At 34.2% G+C, this 17,357-nt stretch overlaps 1 protein-coding gene across 12 annotated transcripts in view; it reads right to left on the reverse strand.

Moving 5' to 3' along the window:
• Positions 1-17,357, reverse strand: part of CSNK1G3 (casein kinase 1 gamma 3) — a 79,720-nt gene that overhangs the window by 26,320 nt on the left and 36,043 nt on the right. For 9 of the 12 annotated variants that reach the window (XR_002832352.1, XR_002826044.1, XR_002826038.1 and 6 more), the window contains 6 exons: positions 15,136-15,284; positions 13,275-13,509; positions 3,990-4,075; positions 3,783-3,867; positions 1,908-2,056; positions 378-473 (listed from right to left, as the gene is read on the reverse strand). Coding sequence is in view for 8 of the 12 variants with exons in the window: in XM_023765054.1 (XP_023620822.1) it covers positions 378-473; positions 1,908-2,056; positions 3,783-3,867; positions 3,990-4,075; positions 13,275-13,509; positions 15,136-15,284 (800 nt within the window). In the remaining 4 variants the exon portion in view is untranslated. The remainder of the gene's footprint in view (positions 1-377; positions 474-1,907; positions 2,057-3,782; positions 3,868-3,989; positions 4,076-13,274; positions 13,510-15,135; positions 15,285-17,357) is intronic. The other 3 variants (XM_023765018.1, XM_023765084.1, XM_023743214.1) reach the window with 1 other exon arrangement.

Here is a 17,357-nt window from a genome sequence, read left to right on the forward strand (position 1 = left end):
CAATTCATTCCAATAAGATGCCCAAATACTTCTATTCTAACAGAATGTCAAATGTTGCTCAAAATTATACTAATTTATACCACTAAATTATAAATTTATAATTAAATTAATAATGAATATTAGGGGAAATATATATTTTTAATTCTTAGCACGTGTGTATATAATATTTTATCTGTTGAAGAAAAAACATGCATTTCATTCTTTCGATATGTATATACATGTGTATATATACACTCACACACACATGTAAATACACACACACACACACACACACAAAGCAGTCACCTGGACATGATAAAACACCAAATGCATTTATAAACTGTCAGAAGGTAATACAGAAGCAAACTAAGACATTTTTATCTAAAGGGGAAGCAAACCTGGTTTTTGGATTGTTGCATCTTATCTCTGTGTTGATGTGCTTCTCTGTTTGATGATAGAGCAGGATCTTGCTGAACTGCCCCCACTGGAGTAGGCTACAACACAATAGCAATTAGCATCAATACAACCTACTTCAGAAGTTTTACTTAATATCATTCAGCTGTTTAAAGACTCAAGGAAGAAAGTAAGGCCTTAAAAGACATCATTCTCAAAATATATTAAAGCTAACGAAGACAACACAGCTACTCTTTAAAATGTTTTGAGAATATTTAAATGCTTTATCAAGTATTTATTTTTACTGGTATAACAACAAAAGATCTTCTAATGCTGTCATTTCTTTTAAATTATTTTTTCATATAAAAAATATAGCCATAACTGGTTTGGCTCAGTGGATAGAGCGTCAGCCTGCGGACTGAAAGGTCCCAGGTTTGATTCCGGTCAAGGGCATGTACCTTGGTTGCGGGCACATCCCCAGTAGGGAGTGTGCAGGAGGCAGCTGATCGATGTTTCTCTCTCATCAATGTTTCTAACTCTCTATCCCTCTCCCTCTCTGTAAAAATCAATAAAATATATTTTTTAAAAAATATGAAAGTATATCTGTTCATGTTTCTCATTTTCAAAGCTAATGTATAAACAGAATAAATAATTTTTAAGGGAATAAAAAAATTAAGGGAACAACTTTTTAAATAAACTAATAAAATTGCATACTGTCACTCAGAAGAGGCTTATAAAAAATTTTCAAGTACAATTCAAAATATAAATCTTTAATCAAAGTTTATTTAGATTTCCACCATAGATAACATGTATATTCAAATCACTTTGCATTTAAGAAAAATATACATTAAACACTTAGTAAGTCAACTGTTCAAAAATACTTGAACTTGAAAGGTCAGTGGTTCCAAATATGGATAAAAACTTGCTAATAGTGAGCCACAAATAAAAAAAATTTTATAGAACATTCTTACTTATTAAAAAAAGATTAGCGAGAATAAATATTTGATCTTTCAGAAATCGCCTCTTCAAAGAAAGAATATAATGACATGTCTCTTTAAGTGCTAAGCACCAATCCTACAGTTATAATAAAGAATTTTTTTAAGTTATGAAAACTTAGGTACAGTTTTAAAAACTTACTCCAAGTATCAATCTATTCCAAGAGATAACTTAGAACTGCTAGAATAATTAAAACATTTTTAAATTACAAATATTTTAAAAGATGGCTAAAGTAAACAGAAAACAAAACTAGCTAGCTGATCATTTAAAGTAATCACTAGAATATTAGACCAAAAATAGTATATTTGACACTAAGAATTAAATCAGGGATGAAAAGTTTGAAAAATCACTCTAAAAAGCAGAGTCCAAATGTAGGGCATTTATAAAATTCAAAGGATAATATATTAGTATTTTGTTACCTAAACTATCCCTAAAAAGGAAATAAAATGAACCCTTTTTCAAAAGTATTTGTTTTCAACTCTTTTCACTTGAAGGGAAAAAAACAGTAAAATATTTTATTATATAGTGGAGAAACTCACCAACTGTTTACCCATCCAGTCATATTCATAATCAAACAGATATCCCTTTCGATCAAACAAGTCAGTAAAAAGCTTTCTTAGGTAGTCATAGTCTGGTTTTTCAAAAAAATCTAGCCTTCTTACATAACGAAGATATGTTGCCATTTCTTCTACAAAGGAAATAAAAATTATTTTGAGTATACTTATCTACATACTCGTTAATAAAATTATTTAAGTGTATAAAAAGCATACAGTATTATAAAAACAGAAAAAATAAAATTCTATATTGCAATTTAAATTTTTATAAATTTAATTACAATGACTTTTTTTTAAAAGGGAGAAAATTCCTAACCTTGTTTATAAGCAGTATTCGAACCAACTGACCTAGCAAAATAATCCTCAGAAATATAACACAGAAGCTGCTTAATTCTTCTTTTAATTTCTGGTCATATAATTAACAATCATGCATTCCGTTAAAATTCTAAAATGTATTAGAGATTTGTACATTTTTAAAAGGTCATACTCTTCAGGATGAAAAAGACATAAAAATCAATAGGCAAAATGGTAAGCAAAACCATGTTTCACCATGGAAGCACAAAAAAATCACTGTAGTAAGAGATAGTAGGTTGCACCTAGCTGCTTTTCTGATTCAATTCATTCCTGGTAGCCAATAAGAACAGGATCACGCTAAGCTCAATGGGCAGTGAAAGTGGCACCCAGACCTTGATCACATGGTGAAGCTCACTATTCCACTTTCTAGCTAATTATCTGGTTAATTTACTTTGGCACCACCATTTCATTTTTCTTGCAGAAATTTATATAGGCTTCTTAACTTGCAGTCAATCTGCCTACACCTAAACTGCTAGTACTAGCAACGAATTTTTTTTTAACCCTCTAGTTTTAGATTAAAAAAGAAAAACATATAATTAAAGTTTGCTGACAATGAATAAAATAGCAAACTTGGGAAAGAGCTACCAGAGATTATACTGCTATTATTAGAATAATAATGTCAGCATTGTACAGGCAAAGTTGTGAATATCAAAGTGAGATTGAATTCAGCCTTCTATCTTCAAGTTTGGATCTCTGTTTTCTCAATGTTATTGCACATATCTCAGCAGGTATTTGAATACATTAGCAACACATTATTCTTATTTCTTTTTTATTCTTATTTCTTAATTGATTTAGAAATCTTAAGTTTCTGTTGGCTTGAGTTGCCATAAATCTACATGAAAGCTAAACTATTTTCATAAAGCTCCTTAATATAAAATTAGCCTAAAGGTAATAAAGGTAGTAAGGTTTTACTGTACTTTGAAAACTGGACTAAATCATACATTATATACCTATGTTGAGTTGAACAATGAGACTCAAATGACTAACATTACACTGAAACTTTATAGTTGATATTTCTTAGCAAATATTTTTTAATTCTTTATTGTTTAAAGTATTACATATGAATCCTTTTTCCTTCATTGACCTCTCCCTACTCGCCCTCCCCCGCCCCCCACACATGCCCTCACCGCCCCTACTGACTGTGTCCATGGGTTATGCTTATATGCATGCATACAAGTCCTTTGGTTGATCTCTCTCCCCGCTTCCCCCCGACCCCCCTTCCAAATATTTTAACTTCTTAAAAGTATTTTATTGAAGAAAATATTACTTCAGCTGGTATTGGTCAGCATTACTAAAGATGGGATTTTCTTCTTCTAATACCATCTTAACAAAGCAAATATGGAAACTGACCCTGTGGTCTGTGCATCAAATGCTGACATCTTTTAAATAATATTTTGAGTTCATTTTTTTAAAACATGAAAAAAGGTATTTATACACTTAAACAATGATTAACAGTTCTGGTGTTCTGTGTATGAGTATATGGTTCAATGTGGCATTATTCATTACCTGGAAAATTTTCACATAACACTTCTATGGGTGTGGCTCGTTTTGTATCTCCAATTTTCTGATACCTCTCTTTTAATGTGTCAGCCTAAAACAGGGGAAGAAAAAAACCTTGAGAAAGTGCTAATTTTAAAATTAAATACTTGGAAAACTGGATTGTAATATATTAACAATTTCTAAAATTCAATAAGGAAACATAAAAATGTTTACCTTTAAACCTTGCCAAGGAAGACTGCCTCTAAGAAAATACATGAACATATGACCTAAAGCTTCTAAGTCATCTCTTCTACTTTGTTCTGAAATATAAGAAGAACATAAATTACACTTGCCTCTTCCAGTTAAGAATGCAAGAATGGAGAACTAATTCTTCTGTTATATACCGATTAATTGCTAAAAGTTTAGTATATAAATACATAATATAGATCTAGTGCTTTATATGTGACAAGGTCTTATTTAAACAATAATGTTTTTACATTAAATTTATTATACATCTTTAAAATATGCTATACTTCCTGAGAATCTATTGAAGACTTTTTTCTCTCCTGAGATATCTATTCATAGAAACATAAGGCAAGGGGGGAAAGGTTCCACGGTCAAATAGAGTCACTGTATACTAAAGCTCTGTCTTAAAGATTCAGAATGTAACATATGAAAGATTCTGGAAAAAGAACTAGAGTTTTTCCCTAAAAGATTAATCCTAATGTTAACCTTAAACGTTATACCCTAAGAATGTCTAACCCTGCATTTCCTAAATTTATAAGCACAAACTTCCATCCCACAAACATCATTGATTTTAAAAACAATTAGTATTCTCTGTAATACGTTTTTTAAAAAAAACACTTGTGTTTGACACATCCCAACATGCATAACCCCTCCAAAAATATACTGCTAAAACAAATTGTCATTTTCAAATTGCTATTATTGTTTTAGTAATAAACTGTTGTATAGCACATAACCGAGTGACAATCACAGACTAAGGGAGGTATCTTCAAATATTTGCTGAGTGCATTTTTTTCAATTTTTTTATCACTGAAGTTAAATGCTTAATATAAAAAATGCTGACTAACAAAAGAAAAAAATAATACTTTAATAATAAAAAAATGTTCATGTGCAAGATGTTTTATACAAACGAATAAGCAGTACTAAGTGCTTTTGAAAAGGCAAATGAGCTTTAAAGCTTCAGAAAAGGTTTTAATTTTTGCTATATAATTTCATAACATTCTATAATTGTCTCCTGTAACATGTGCTACACTTTAAAAATATATGTTTGTGTTATTTTTTAATCAATATCTATGCTCCCACCAAATAGCAAGTCCCAGGAGGCCAGATGTCTGTCTCTTTGGCTCATTATTCTCAGATCTGGTATAATGGCTGCCACAGAGCAGGCACTCAACACAAACTATTTAAATACATAAATGAATATTTGGAAATATATACTACCAGATATATGTCCCTTTTCTATAAGTACAGGAAAATATCCAAAAGAATATGCTTTAAATCATTAGTAATCAGGGGTATGAGACTGGAGAACGAGACAAGACATTTCAATTTCTCATTTCATGTACTCAAAAATGTGGTATAATAGGAAATTTTTCTTCTATTTTGTATTATAATAATATAAGCACATGCTATTGAAAACAGCAAACTTTCAAAATAAGTAAAATAGATTTAAAGTTCTTTGTAAAGCCATTAATGAATGTGGGATGTGAATAACATGAAAAAAAATCATGCCTTTTATTACTAAAATTATATTTTATTAGGTACTGGAAGTATTAAGAATAAAAAGTCATGCCAAAAAAATTCTGAAGTCTTGCTGAGAATCGGAATCAACTCCGGAATCTTTTAAAAACCTTAAGTAAGCAGGCCTAATGCCAGAGATTGATTCATTGGGTACAACATGGAGTAGAAGAATGTACATTTTACATATATTTTTTAATTAATTTCAGAGAGGAAGGGAGAGAGAGTTAGAAACATCAAAGAGAGAGAATCATTGATCAGCTGCCTCCTGCACACCCCCCACTGCGGATCGAGCCCAAAAGCCAGGCATGTGCCTTTGACCGGAATCGAGCCAGGGACCCTTCAGTCTGCAGGCCAGTGCTCTATCCACTGAACGAAACCAGCTAGAATGTACATTTTAAAAGTTTAGCAGATAATTCTAAAGTAGACTCAGATTTGATAAGCTCTAAAAAGGAAACTTCTTTCATTGAAGTATTTAATTATTTAACATATAATAAAATACATACATTATAGGGGTACAGTCTGATAAACTTTAACAACACACACACCTAAGTACCATCTATTAAAGGACCTTTGTGTAACTTCCAGTTTGAGGCCATTGTGAATAAAACTGTTATGAACATTCTTATAAAAGTCTTTTTGTGACATATGCTTTCATTTCTCTTGGGTAAATACCTAGGAGTGGATTTCTGTGTCATATGGAAAGTCTAGGTTTAACATTATAAGAAACTTCTACACCAGGGGTGGGCAAACTTTTTGACTCGAGGGCTACAATGGGTTCTTAAACTGGACCGGAGGGCCAGAACAAAAGCATGGATGGAGTGTCTGTGTGAACTAATATAAATTCAAAGTGAACATCATTACATAAAAGGGTACGGTCTTTTTTTTTTTTAGTTTTATTCATTTCAAACGGGCCGGATCCGGCCCGCTGGCCGTAGTTTGCCCACGGCTGTTCTACACTGTTCTCCAAAGAAGTTGTGCCATTTTGTATTTCCACCAGCGATGTAGGAGAGTTCCAGTTGCTCCAGAGCTTGTTCAACATTCGCTAGTAGTATAGCCAATCTTTTAAATTTTAGCCATGCTAGTGGCCATGAAGTATGTGCTCACTATGATTAAATTTGAATTTCACTAGTAACCAATATTTTTTAAAATCATTTCATGTGTTACTGGTCATTCACACATCCTTTTGTTAAATGTCTGTTCAAATATTTAACACATTTTTAAAGTTTTATTTTTTGTCTTATTCTAAAGTTGTAAGAATTGTTTGTATATTCTTGATATGTCATTTTCAGATATAAATTTTACAAATACTTTCTCCCTCATCGATGTTTCTATCTCTCTATCCCTCTCCCTTCCTCTCTCTAAAATAAATTTTTTAAAAACCCACAAAACTAGAGAATTTCTTGAAGAAAAATTAGGAGAAAAATCTTTGTGATCTTAGGGTAGTAAAAGATTTCCTAATAAATTGCTCTTTTTTCAAAGAACAGAAGTGTGCATTTTGACACTGACCTCACTCCCTTCAAAAAATTAACAAAAATAGATCACATACCTAAGTGTTAAACACAAAATTATAAAATTCCTAGAAAATAACAAAAGAAAGATGGCCTTGATTTTGGCAAAGATTTTTACATATAATAAATAACGTAAGTATAATCCATGAAAGAAATAACAATGAGCTAAACTTCATTAAAATTAATAACTTTAGCTCTGCAAAGACACCATCAAAAGAATGAAAAGATAAGCCACAGACTGGGAGAAGATATTTGCAGAAGACACATCTCATAAAGGACTGTTATCCACAATACATAAAGAACTCTTAAAATTCAAAAATAAGAAAATAACCTGATTACGACTGGGTCAAGACCTTAACAGATACCTCAAAAAAGAAGATATACAGTTGACAAATAAGTATATGAAAATCCCACATCATGTAATCAAAAAGTGCAAATTTCCATCTCTTAGAATGGTGTCTACAACATTGACAACAGCTAATGCTGCCAAGAATGTGGAACAGAAACTCTCATTCATGGTTGGTGGGATTGCAAAATGGTATACCCACTTTGGAAGACAGTTTGAGGGTTTCTTACAAAACTAAATATACTCTTACCATACAATCCAGAATTAAGATCCTTGGTATTTGGAGGAAACCAAGATGGCGGCATAGGTAAACACCTGAAATTGCTGCCTCCCACAACCACTTCAAAAATACAACTAAAAGACAGAATGGACATCATCCAGAACCACAGGAAGGCTGGCTGAGTGGAAATTCTACAACTAGAAGGAAAGAGAAAAGCACACTGAGACTCAGAGGAGGTGCGGAAGTAAAATGCAGAGGTAGGGAGGCGCACGCAGAAAGGGCTGGCAACTGAGGACAAGGTTGTCTTTTCCATTCCGGAGGGAGACAAAAGCTCCCGACTGCTCTGAACTCCAGTTCCAGGCGAGTCTCTGGGGACCCAGACTCATACGGGGAGAAACTGGACTGTCTGGCAGCTGGCAGAACTCAAGGGCGGCTTTCTCTCAGAGGTGCCTGCAGCAATTACGCAGGACACTGAGACCCAGGGCCTCTCAGGGCAGGGCTGAGGATCAGCCATAGCGGTTTGCTCCGCCCTGTTGATTCCCTGAGACCCTGCCCCACCCAAGCTGTGCATAGAGGCTTTTGCATATGAATGGCCTGGCCCTTTGCAATCTAAAATTACCTAACAAACTGCAGCTGGGTCAGAGAGACCCAGAACATCCAAAAGAAGGCCCAAGGCCCCACAGCAGCTTGCATTGCTTCATAGCTGGGCCTCATCTGGGCACCTCCAAACCCCAAAGAAAGAAGAGGAATCTGAAGATCTCTCCATAGCTCCTGCTGGGTAGCCTCAGGCAGAGGCTAAATTAGCACCTCCTTAGAGATCCAAGAGCCAGTGTACCCAGTGGTCAGAGTGGGACCATCCAGATTATAACTCCTCAGATCCATAAGGGACACACTCAGGGGGCAGACTCAGTGAGCACCAAAGCCCCACTGAAGCAAGTCTTGCCCCAGAAGGGTGTCTCCAGCACAGAAGTTCTCCCACTATAGACACAGCTGATTCTCACAGCCAATTGGCCTGGAGGTCAATTCCTCCCAGTGATACCTACAACAATCAAGGCTTAATTACAACAAGACTGTGCACACAGTCCACAAAGGGGTGCACCAAGAGTGTCCACCTCAGGTAATTGGGGAGGCTGAGCCACTGGGCCCTATAGGACATCTAGCACAGAAAGCCACTCTATCAACACAGGGAAGCAGCCAAAATGTGGAGACAAAGAAACAGGTCACAAATGACAGAAATGGAGGAAAGCAAACTACTGGATATAGAGTTCAAAACCACACTTAAAAGGTTTTTCAAGAATTTTCTAGAAACCGCCGATAAATTTAGTGAAACCCTCGATAAATCTAGTGAGACCCTCGAGGATATGAAAAAGAACCAACTAGAAATTAAGCATACACTGACTGAAATAAAGAATATTATACAGAGTTCCAACAGCAGACTAAAGGATCACAAGAATCAAGTCAAAGATTTGAAATACGAAGAAACAAAAAACACCCAACCAGAAAAACAAAGAGAAAAAAGAATCCAAAAATATGAAGATAGTGTAAGGAGCCTCTGGGACAACTTCAAGCGTACCAACATCCGAATTATGGGGGTGCCAGAAGAAGAGAGAGAGCAAGATATTGAAAACCTATTTGAAGAAATAATGACAGAAAACTTCCCCTACCTGGTGGAAGAAATAGACTTCCAAGTCCAGGAAGCGCAGAGAACCCCAAACAAAAGGACCACACCAAGACACATCATAATTAAAATGCCAAGAACAAAAGACAGAGAGAATCTTAAAAGCAGCAAGAGAAAAACAATTGTATGGGAGTACCCATACAATTGTCAGCTGATTTCTCAATAGAAACTATGCAGGCCAGAAAGGAGTGGCAAGAAATATTCAAAGTGATGAATACCAAGAACCTACAACCAAGATTACTTTATCCAGCAAAGCTATCATTCAGAAGTGAAGGTCAGATAAATAGCTTCACAGATAAGAAAAAGCTAAAGGAGTTCATCACCACCAACCCAGTATTATATGAAATGCTGAAAGGTATCCTTTAAGAAGAGGAAGAAGAAGAAAAAGTCATAGATAGTAATGATGACCCCGATGAAGACAATCTTACTAGTTATGATATTCAGCTCAGTATTCAAGAATCCATTGAAGCCAGCAAGACTGAATTTTATCCTGAAAGCAACAATCAACTTGACTGTCCTCAACAAAATTTCTTTATGACAATCACTCGGTTGTAAGATGAAATAAATGCTGTTTCCTAACTCTTAGAAAAAAATTAAAAAATCCTTAGTATTTACCCAAAAGAGTTGAAAACTTATGCCCACACAAAAACACACACATGGATGTTTATAGCAGCGTTAGTCCTAATTGCCAAAACGTGGAAGCAATGAAGCTGTCCACCAGTAGGTGGATAAATAATCTACAGTACTTCCAGACTATAGAATATTATTCAGCACTAAAAAGAAATGAGCTATCAAGCCATGAAAAAACATGGAGTCTTAAATGCTTATTACTACATGAACTATACCAGTCTGAAAAGACTACATACTGTATAATTCCAACTATATGTCATCTGAAAAAGGAAAAACTATGGAAACAGTAAAAAGACCAGTGGTTACCAGGCATTGGAGGGAGAGAGGATTAGGTAGAGCATAGAGCAGTGATGGCGAACCTATGACACCCGTGTCAGAGGTGGCATGTGAACTCATTTTCTTTCTTTGTTAAATGGCATTTAAATATATAAAATAAATATCAAAAATATAAGTCTGTTTTACTATGGTTGAAAATATCAAAAAATTTCTATATGTGACACTTAACTGTTAGGGTTTTTCAAAATGCTGACACGCCAAGCTCAAAAGGTTCGCCATCACTGGCATAGAGGATGCTTAGGGAAATCAAACTACTCTGTATGATACATGTTACTATAAAATTGTCCAAAATCACAGAATATACAACACCAAGAATAAACCCTAAGGTAAACTATGAACTCTAGGTGACAATGTACTCTAGGTGACAATATACAACACCAAGAATAAACCCTAAACTATGAACTCTAGTATGTACTAGTATATCAATTATAACAATTGTTCCCCTCTGGTAGGGAATGTAGCTAATGCATGTTTGGGTACATGGGGTATAAGAAAAATCTCTGTACCTTCCACCTAATTTTGCTGTGAATCAAAAACTGTTCTAAAAAAAAAATGTCTATGTTAAAAAATACAATTTAAATTCATTTTCTCTAAACTTACTTAAAAGTATACATCCTAGCACTCTCCAACTGAAGTATCACTATATAAAATAGTAACCATACAAAAATTATGACCCTGGCCTGGCCAATGTGGCTCAGTTGGTCGACCCATGCATCAAGAGGTTGCCCGTCCAATTCCCGGTCAGGGCACATGTCCTGGTTGCAGGTTCCATCCCCATTGGGAGCATGCAGGAGGCAGCGGACCGATACTTTTGCTCTCAGATCAATGTTTCTCTCTCTCTCTCTCTCTCTCTCTCTCTCTCTCTCTCTCTCTCTCTTTCTCTCTCTCTCTCTCAAAATCAATTTAAGAAATCATCTTTAAAAAAAACTAACACTGAGCCATTGGGAAGTTGTGAGTTCATGTCTCACAATAAAATGGTAATGAATCTCTGTTGGTTGTTATAAAGCAGCCTGTTATGGAAATGGAAATTTCTCACAGACACTAAATATAGGTGTGCTGGGTTTTAATAGAAGACGTAGTCTTGAAAATTGAGTATCTATCCAATCATATTTTAAATCTATTGAGAAAGTGTGCTACTGAAAGGCACTCCCCGCAAGCACTACCTAAACCCAACTTGTGCTTTGTAATTCCAGGTGTTTAAAACTTACTTTTCTATAAGAAGGGCAAATTTACATTTTTCAGGTATTTTCAGACATCTGTAAAGAAAAATACCATGAGCCTACTATCAGGCCAGCTGTCAGGGAAGATGCCAAGTGCTATTTTGTTCTGAATGAGCAGAAGCAGAGACATGTAGTATAGAGCTTGTAAGTCTGAGGAGAACAGTTAAACTTGGGCTACACTAGGAGTTGGAAGTTGGATTAGATGACTTATAAGGTCCTGTACAAATTATGGTCATACATTGTAGGAACATTTGAGCAGTGATGATGGATAATATATGTTCCTGTCTATTCTCCCTTAAGAAGATAGAATCTAAAAGCAAAAATTTAAGTTTGGCTTCCTCTGATATGAAAACCAACCACAGCTTAACAATAATCTATTGTAAATACAACTTAGAACTGAATGCTTTTAGAAAGTCACAAAAGTAATTCAATGGGAAAGAATATATTATAAAAAGAACCTCGCCTAGCCAGTGTGGCTCAGTGGTTGAACTTGGACCCATGCACCAAGAGGTTCGATTCCATGAATCCATACTGATAGAAATCAATAAATGGTGGAAGAGAAAGCTTTTGCTTACATCAGAATATCAACTAACTATATAATTGATGGAGTTAGAAAATCATCAATGGATGCTAAATCTAGTGGATAAAAATGTGATGAGGAACAACATGTATACAAAATCTCAAAGATCTACTTACAAAACACTTTTTAATAACAAAGGTAAAATAAGAAACTGTTAAGTGGAGAAAATTAGCAGACACTACCCTAAACAAATGATGAAGATACTTGGAACCAAGTGACATCATGCACCTCTTGACATTTTACAGTGAGAATATATCACTTCTATGATATTTGTGCTAAGAATGCATACCAAAATATAATCATGAAGAAATATCAGACTGACGTAAATAGAGAGCATTCTACAAAACAGTCTATACTTCACCAAAATATTAAGGTCATGAACCATAAAGAGAGGGGAGGAACTGCTCCAGATGACAAGAAACTAAAGAAATATGACAAATAAATGATAATGTGTGGTCCTGGACTAGAAAAAAAATAAAAGCTGTAAGAAATCCTGTGATGTTGATATTATTTTATTCTTTTTACAGATAAGGAAACCAAAGTCGTATAGCTAGTATAGTAAACAGTACTGCTAAGGTATGTCCTCTTAGCATTAAATATATTAGGTATTTGTTATTTCCTGGCTAATTGTATCAAAGTACTATATTCTCAATCAAAAATATCTGCACAAACTAAATTCAGTTAGAATTAAGTATTCTCTCATATCCTTTTAACAGAAATAATCAAATGCATCACCCTCACTATATCAAAGTTGAACATTTCAAATTATATTAAAAAAGATATAGTGAATGCAAGGATATGTCATTCATTTACTCTAGAACAACTTATTTTGAAAATGTTTTATTAAGCCTGGCCAGTGTGGCTCAGTGGTTGGGCGTCGACCTATAAACCAGGAGGTCACAGTTCAATTTCTGGTTGGGGCACAAGCCCCGGTTGTAGACTCGATACCCAGTGTGGGGTGTGCAGGAGGTAGCGGATCAATGATTCTCTCTCATCATTGATATTTCTATCTCTTTCTCCCTCTCCTTCCTCTCTGAAATAAACAAAAATGTATTTTTAAAAATAAAATAAATAAAAATGTTTTATTAAATATAAATAAAAGTAAACTCTAGCTAGATGTGATAAATAAAAATTGTAATAAAAGCAATTGTAACCTGCAAAAACCGAACCATAACAACAAATATTAAAACTCACACCGTTAGCATAGTTACCGAATTCAAACAAAAGGTACACATACCTTTTCCTAAATGTGTATTTATGCTCATATATCTAGCTGTTCCTGTAAGGCTTTTGTGCTCTCTGTATGGTATGTGTTTCTTTGTCTCTGGATCAATATATTCCTTCGCCAAACCAAAATCTATAATATGAATAACTTGCTGGGTTTTATTTCCTGGTCGTCCTATTAAGAAGTTCTCAGGTTTTACATCTCTGTATATCAAGTTCTTTGAATGAACATATTCCATACGAGAAATCTTGATTTTAAAAAGAGAAGGAAGATAAATTTTATTTTAAGCTTTGACTAGCATAAAAAAGCATGATAGAGGCAAGACAACTTTCATAATAAAAACATAAAAAAATCAGAACTTGTTTCAACCCTTTAAAAGTAACATATCAATCTATAGTTTCTCAAATATACATCTGATTATGATTAAAATTCTTTGCTTTTACTATTAATGTCACTTATAAATGAACATGTTTGAATTTTATGAATTCCTTTCAAATCAGTAAGACTGATTTAATCAACACTTTCAGATAATGCTATATCATAAAATCGAAAAGCTTTACCAATACTAAATCTTGAACTCAAAAATAAAGACATATTCACAAAGTTGCAGTTTATTCTTCCTCATCAGTTAATTAATCAAGCAACTTTTACAATTATATTTTAAAAACTTAAAACGACTAAACTGTTAAATAAAAACAATTAACATAGTACCCTTTAGTAAGTCTTTTTTTTTTTAATGTCTTTATTGGTTAAGGTATTACAAATGTGTCCTCATTTCCCATTAACCCCCCAAGTAGTAAGTCTTTTTGTAACTTGTTTTCTTTACATTTTCCTTAGGTATGAAACGTTTTAAAAGATCTTAAAACTTTAAAATTTTCAAATATACTCTAATAATGATACAGTACATTTTTATTGTTTTACACATTCTCAAATAATGTTCAGTGTACAAACTGTCACAAAATAGAACACTACAAATAAAATAAAATTGCATCATTTAGTGGTAATCACGATTGACAATGCAATATAAAGATACTGTAAACATATTGTAAACTCAGGCCATTTTAGTTGGTCAACAAATTTTGGATCATATAATATATAATATTCTATAGCCTATACTTTTAGTTAATGATATATTATGAGCATTTTCCAGGTCATGAAACTTTCTTTTAATACACACTTTGCATTAAAAATAGGTATTATTTTAAATACATACTTTACTAATATATGACTATTAACAACCTATTCAACTAATCCTGTTATTTCTGTACATTTGAGTTTTCCACTTTATTATAAATATTCTTGCACAAAAACCTTTAAGTACAGCTGAATACTTCCATAGGACAAATTTATAGAAGTGGAATTAATGAGTCAATCGAAAAAAACAATTTTAAGACTTCTGCAGCATACTTCTATTGACATTTATTTCAAAATTGCTTTAAAATCATCCTCTAAATTTGTTTTTTCATAGGTTCACTAAAATTTAAATAATTTAGAAAACTTCCAATTAGTTTGTTTCCTCTTTTTTTCAGCCATCAGAATTTATTACCAAGATTAATAATCCATGTTTTTGAGGGTTTTCTTTTCTAAGTATTCATCTTCTAAATGAAAAGTGCTGGAAACAACTTAATTCTCAAACTGAGTATTCTGATCTTAAGGCAATAAAATATTCTTTCATAAAAATAAAATACTACACCTAATTCAATTTTTTAAATTACACGCATCCTAAAAGACAATAATATGAAAGCAGAAACATTTGTACTAAGTTGAATGCTCTGCAAGATAATGTAGCAAAACTTGAAACTTTTAATATAAAGTTGTGACTAGAGAACCACACAATTGTTCAAATGATTTCAAAGCACCCTGCTTTACTTACCAGTTGGATAGCTATCATGAGAACTGTTTTAAGAGAAAATGTTCTATCACACAAATCAAACAAATCTTCCAAACTAGGTCCCAGCAGTTCCAGCACCATAGCGTTGTATTTACCACAAGGGCCAAAATAGTAAACTTGAGGTATACCATCTGGGGGGGGAGAAGAAGAAAGGATTTTAATAATTTCCTCATCTTCAATATCAAACTTTTCTTCCTAGAAAATTCACTTAAAAATTAATTTTGCAGTTTCAAGAACTACAGCAGTAGTTTTACATTTCCCATGGATACAATAAACTTTTCCTGACCCAGCCTTCTCTTGCTAGAGTGTAGCCTGGTTACACTTCCACAGCAGCTGCATGACTGAACTACATTACAAACAGTGCTTCATTGTTGGTCTCTACCACCTCATCAAAGACAGGAACTGGGCATTTTAGTCTTATATTTCCATGACCTAGAGAAATGCTTGGCACCTAGGAAAGATTTGATTTTCACTGAACAAAAGAGGCACTGTTCGCTTTAATAACACTGTGGTAGGCATAATGCTAAGATCAGCCTCCAAGAGTCCCATCCTCTGGTGTATACACCCTGCACAATCTCCACCCTCTAAGTGTGGGCAAAATTCCCAGATTTCACTTGTGATCAGGTTATATTATATGGCAAAGGTGATATAATTAATATCCCTATCAGTGGACTTTAAATTAATCAAAAGTATTCTGGTGGGCCTGACCTTCAGATTCAAAGTACAGAAAAGCTTTCCTGTTGACCTTAAAGAAGCAAACTACCATGTTGTGGAGAAAAATCATATGCCAGAAAATGATGGGAAAGCTCTAGGAACTGAAGGATTTGGTCCCACAGCCATGAAGAACTGAATTCTGGGAATAGCCAGTGAGCTAGGAAGAGGACTGAGCCTCAGGTAAGATTGCAGTCTGGGTTTACATCTTGATTTCAGTCAGGCAAGACCCTCAAATGAGGACCCAGCTAAGCCATGCCTGAACTCCTGACCCCTGGAAATTGGCAGATAATAAAATCTACTGTTCTATGCCACCAGTTACTGAATAATTCATTATTCAACAATACAAACTAATCAAACTCCAAATATAAAGTCTAAATGCACAGAAATCATCTCTATTTTTAGAACTATAAGACTCCCAAGTAACAAATATAAATAGGTGATCAATTTATCTTAACACTGCAGTTATCTATTCATCATGAGGAAATGAACTTCTCCCATCTTAAATGTCTCAGTTTTACTTACAAGTGGTATAGGATTTTTTAGAAGGAAAAAACCTTTTGAATAAATCCTTCCCATTGTTTTTTTAAGTAAAGAGCTTGGGAAACATAACTTTATTCTCTGTTTCCTCTATCATTGTGAATATTTATTGCAGGGGCATAACAGAAAACATTCAACTAGAAGCCAGGACTAGTTTCGTAGTTTATCCCCATATTAACCATTTAACCTCTCAAGGAGGCTTGCATTGGCTTATCTATAGTATTACTAGTTTGGATAAGACCAGTGTTTCTCAAATGTGAATCTGAGTGAGGTAGCAGAACATCTGAAGATAAGGAGGTAAGATAATATAATCGGGGCAGGGATGAGGGGAAGGCGACAAGTTCAAATTGCATACATGGCCTCCTCCCCAGAAATATACATGCCCATGTGTATAGGTCAGCACCCCCATATCTCTCTCTCTCTCTCTCTCTCTCTCTCTCTCTCTCTCTCTCACTCACACACACACACACACACACACACACACACACGCATGCATACACATACACACACACACACACACACAGAACTGCCACTGGGAATCACTACCGTAGTATGTATGAACCACTCTTACCAAAGCCACTCTTATATGTGTGTCACCAACCCCTCACATGTATAAAAGTGGATGAGAGGCTCACTAAAGTTTATTCCAACTCTGAAATACTGCTTTTACAAAGCTATATACATTAAGAGCCTAGAGCGGCACTTAAGACTTATCAATAGCCCTCAGCTACTAAGCTTTTAAAATTATTTCTACAATGACATTTTCCCCTCTATACCATGGGAATTTTTTAATTTTAGCAATCTCTAATAACTCATTTCCACCCTTTAGTTTGTTGCTTCTGATCTGGGTGCAAGGAAACCAGATCATCAAGCTTGTTAGAACTATATTTAGAATATAAAAATAAACAGGTCTGAAGTTCTTCAATGGAAGGACTGTCAAAGGCTTTTCTACT

Source organism: Myotis lucifugus, unplaced genomic scaffold (genome assembly GCF_000147115.1).
Source record: "Myotis lucifugus unplaced genomic scaffold, Myoluc2.0 scaffold_0, whole genome shotgun sequence".
NCBI lineage: Eukaryota > Metazoa > Chordata > Mammalia > Chiroptera > Vespertilionidae > Myotis > Myotis lucifugus.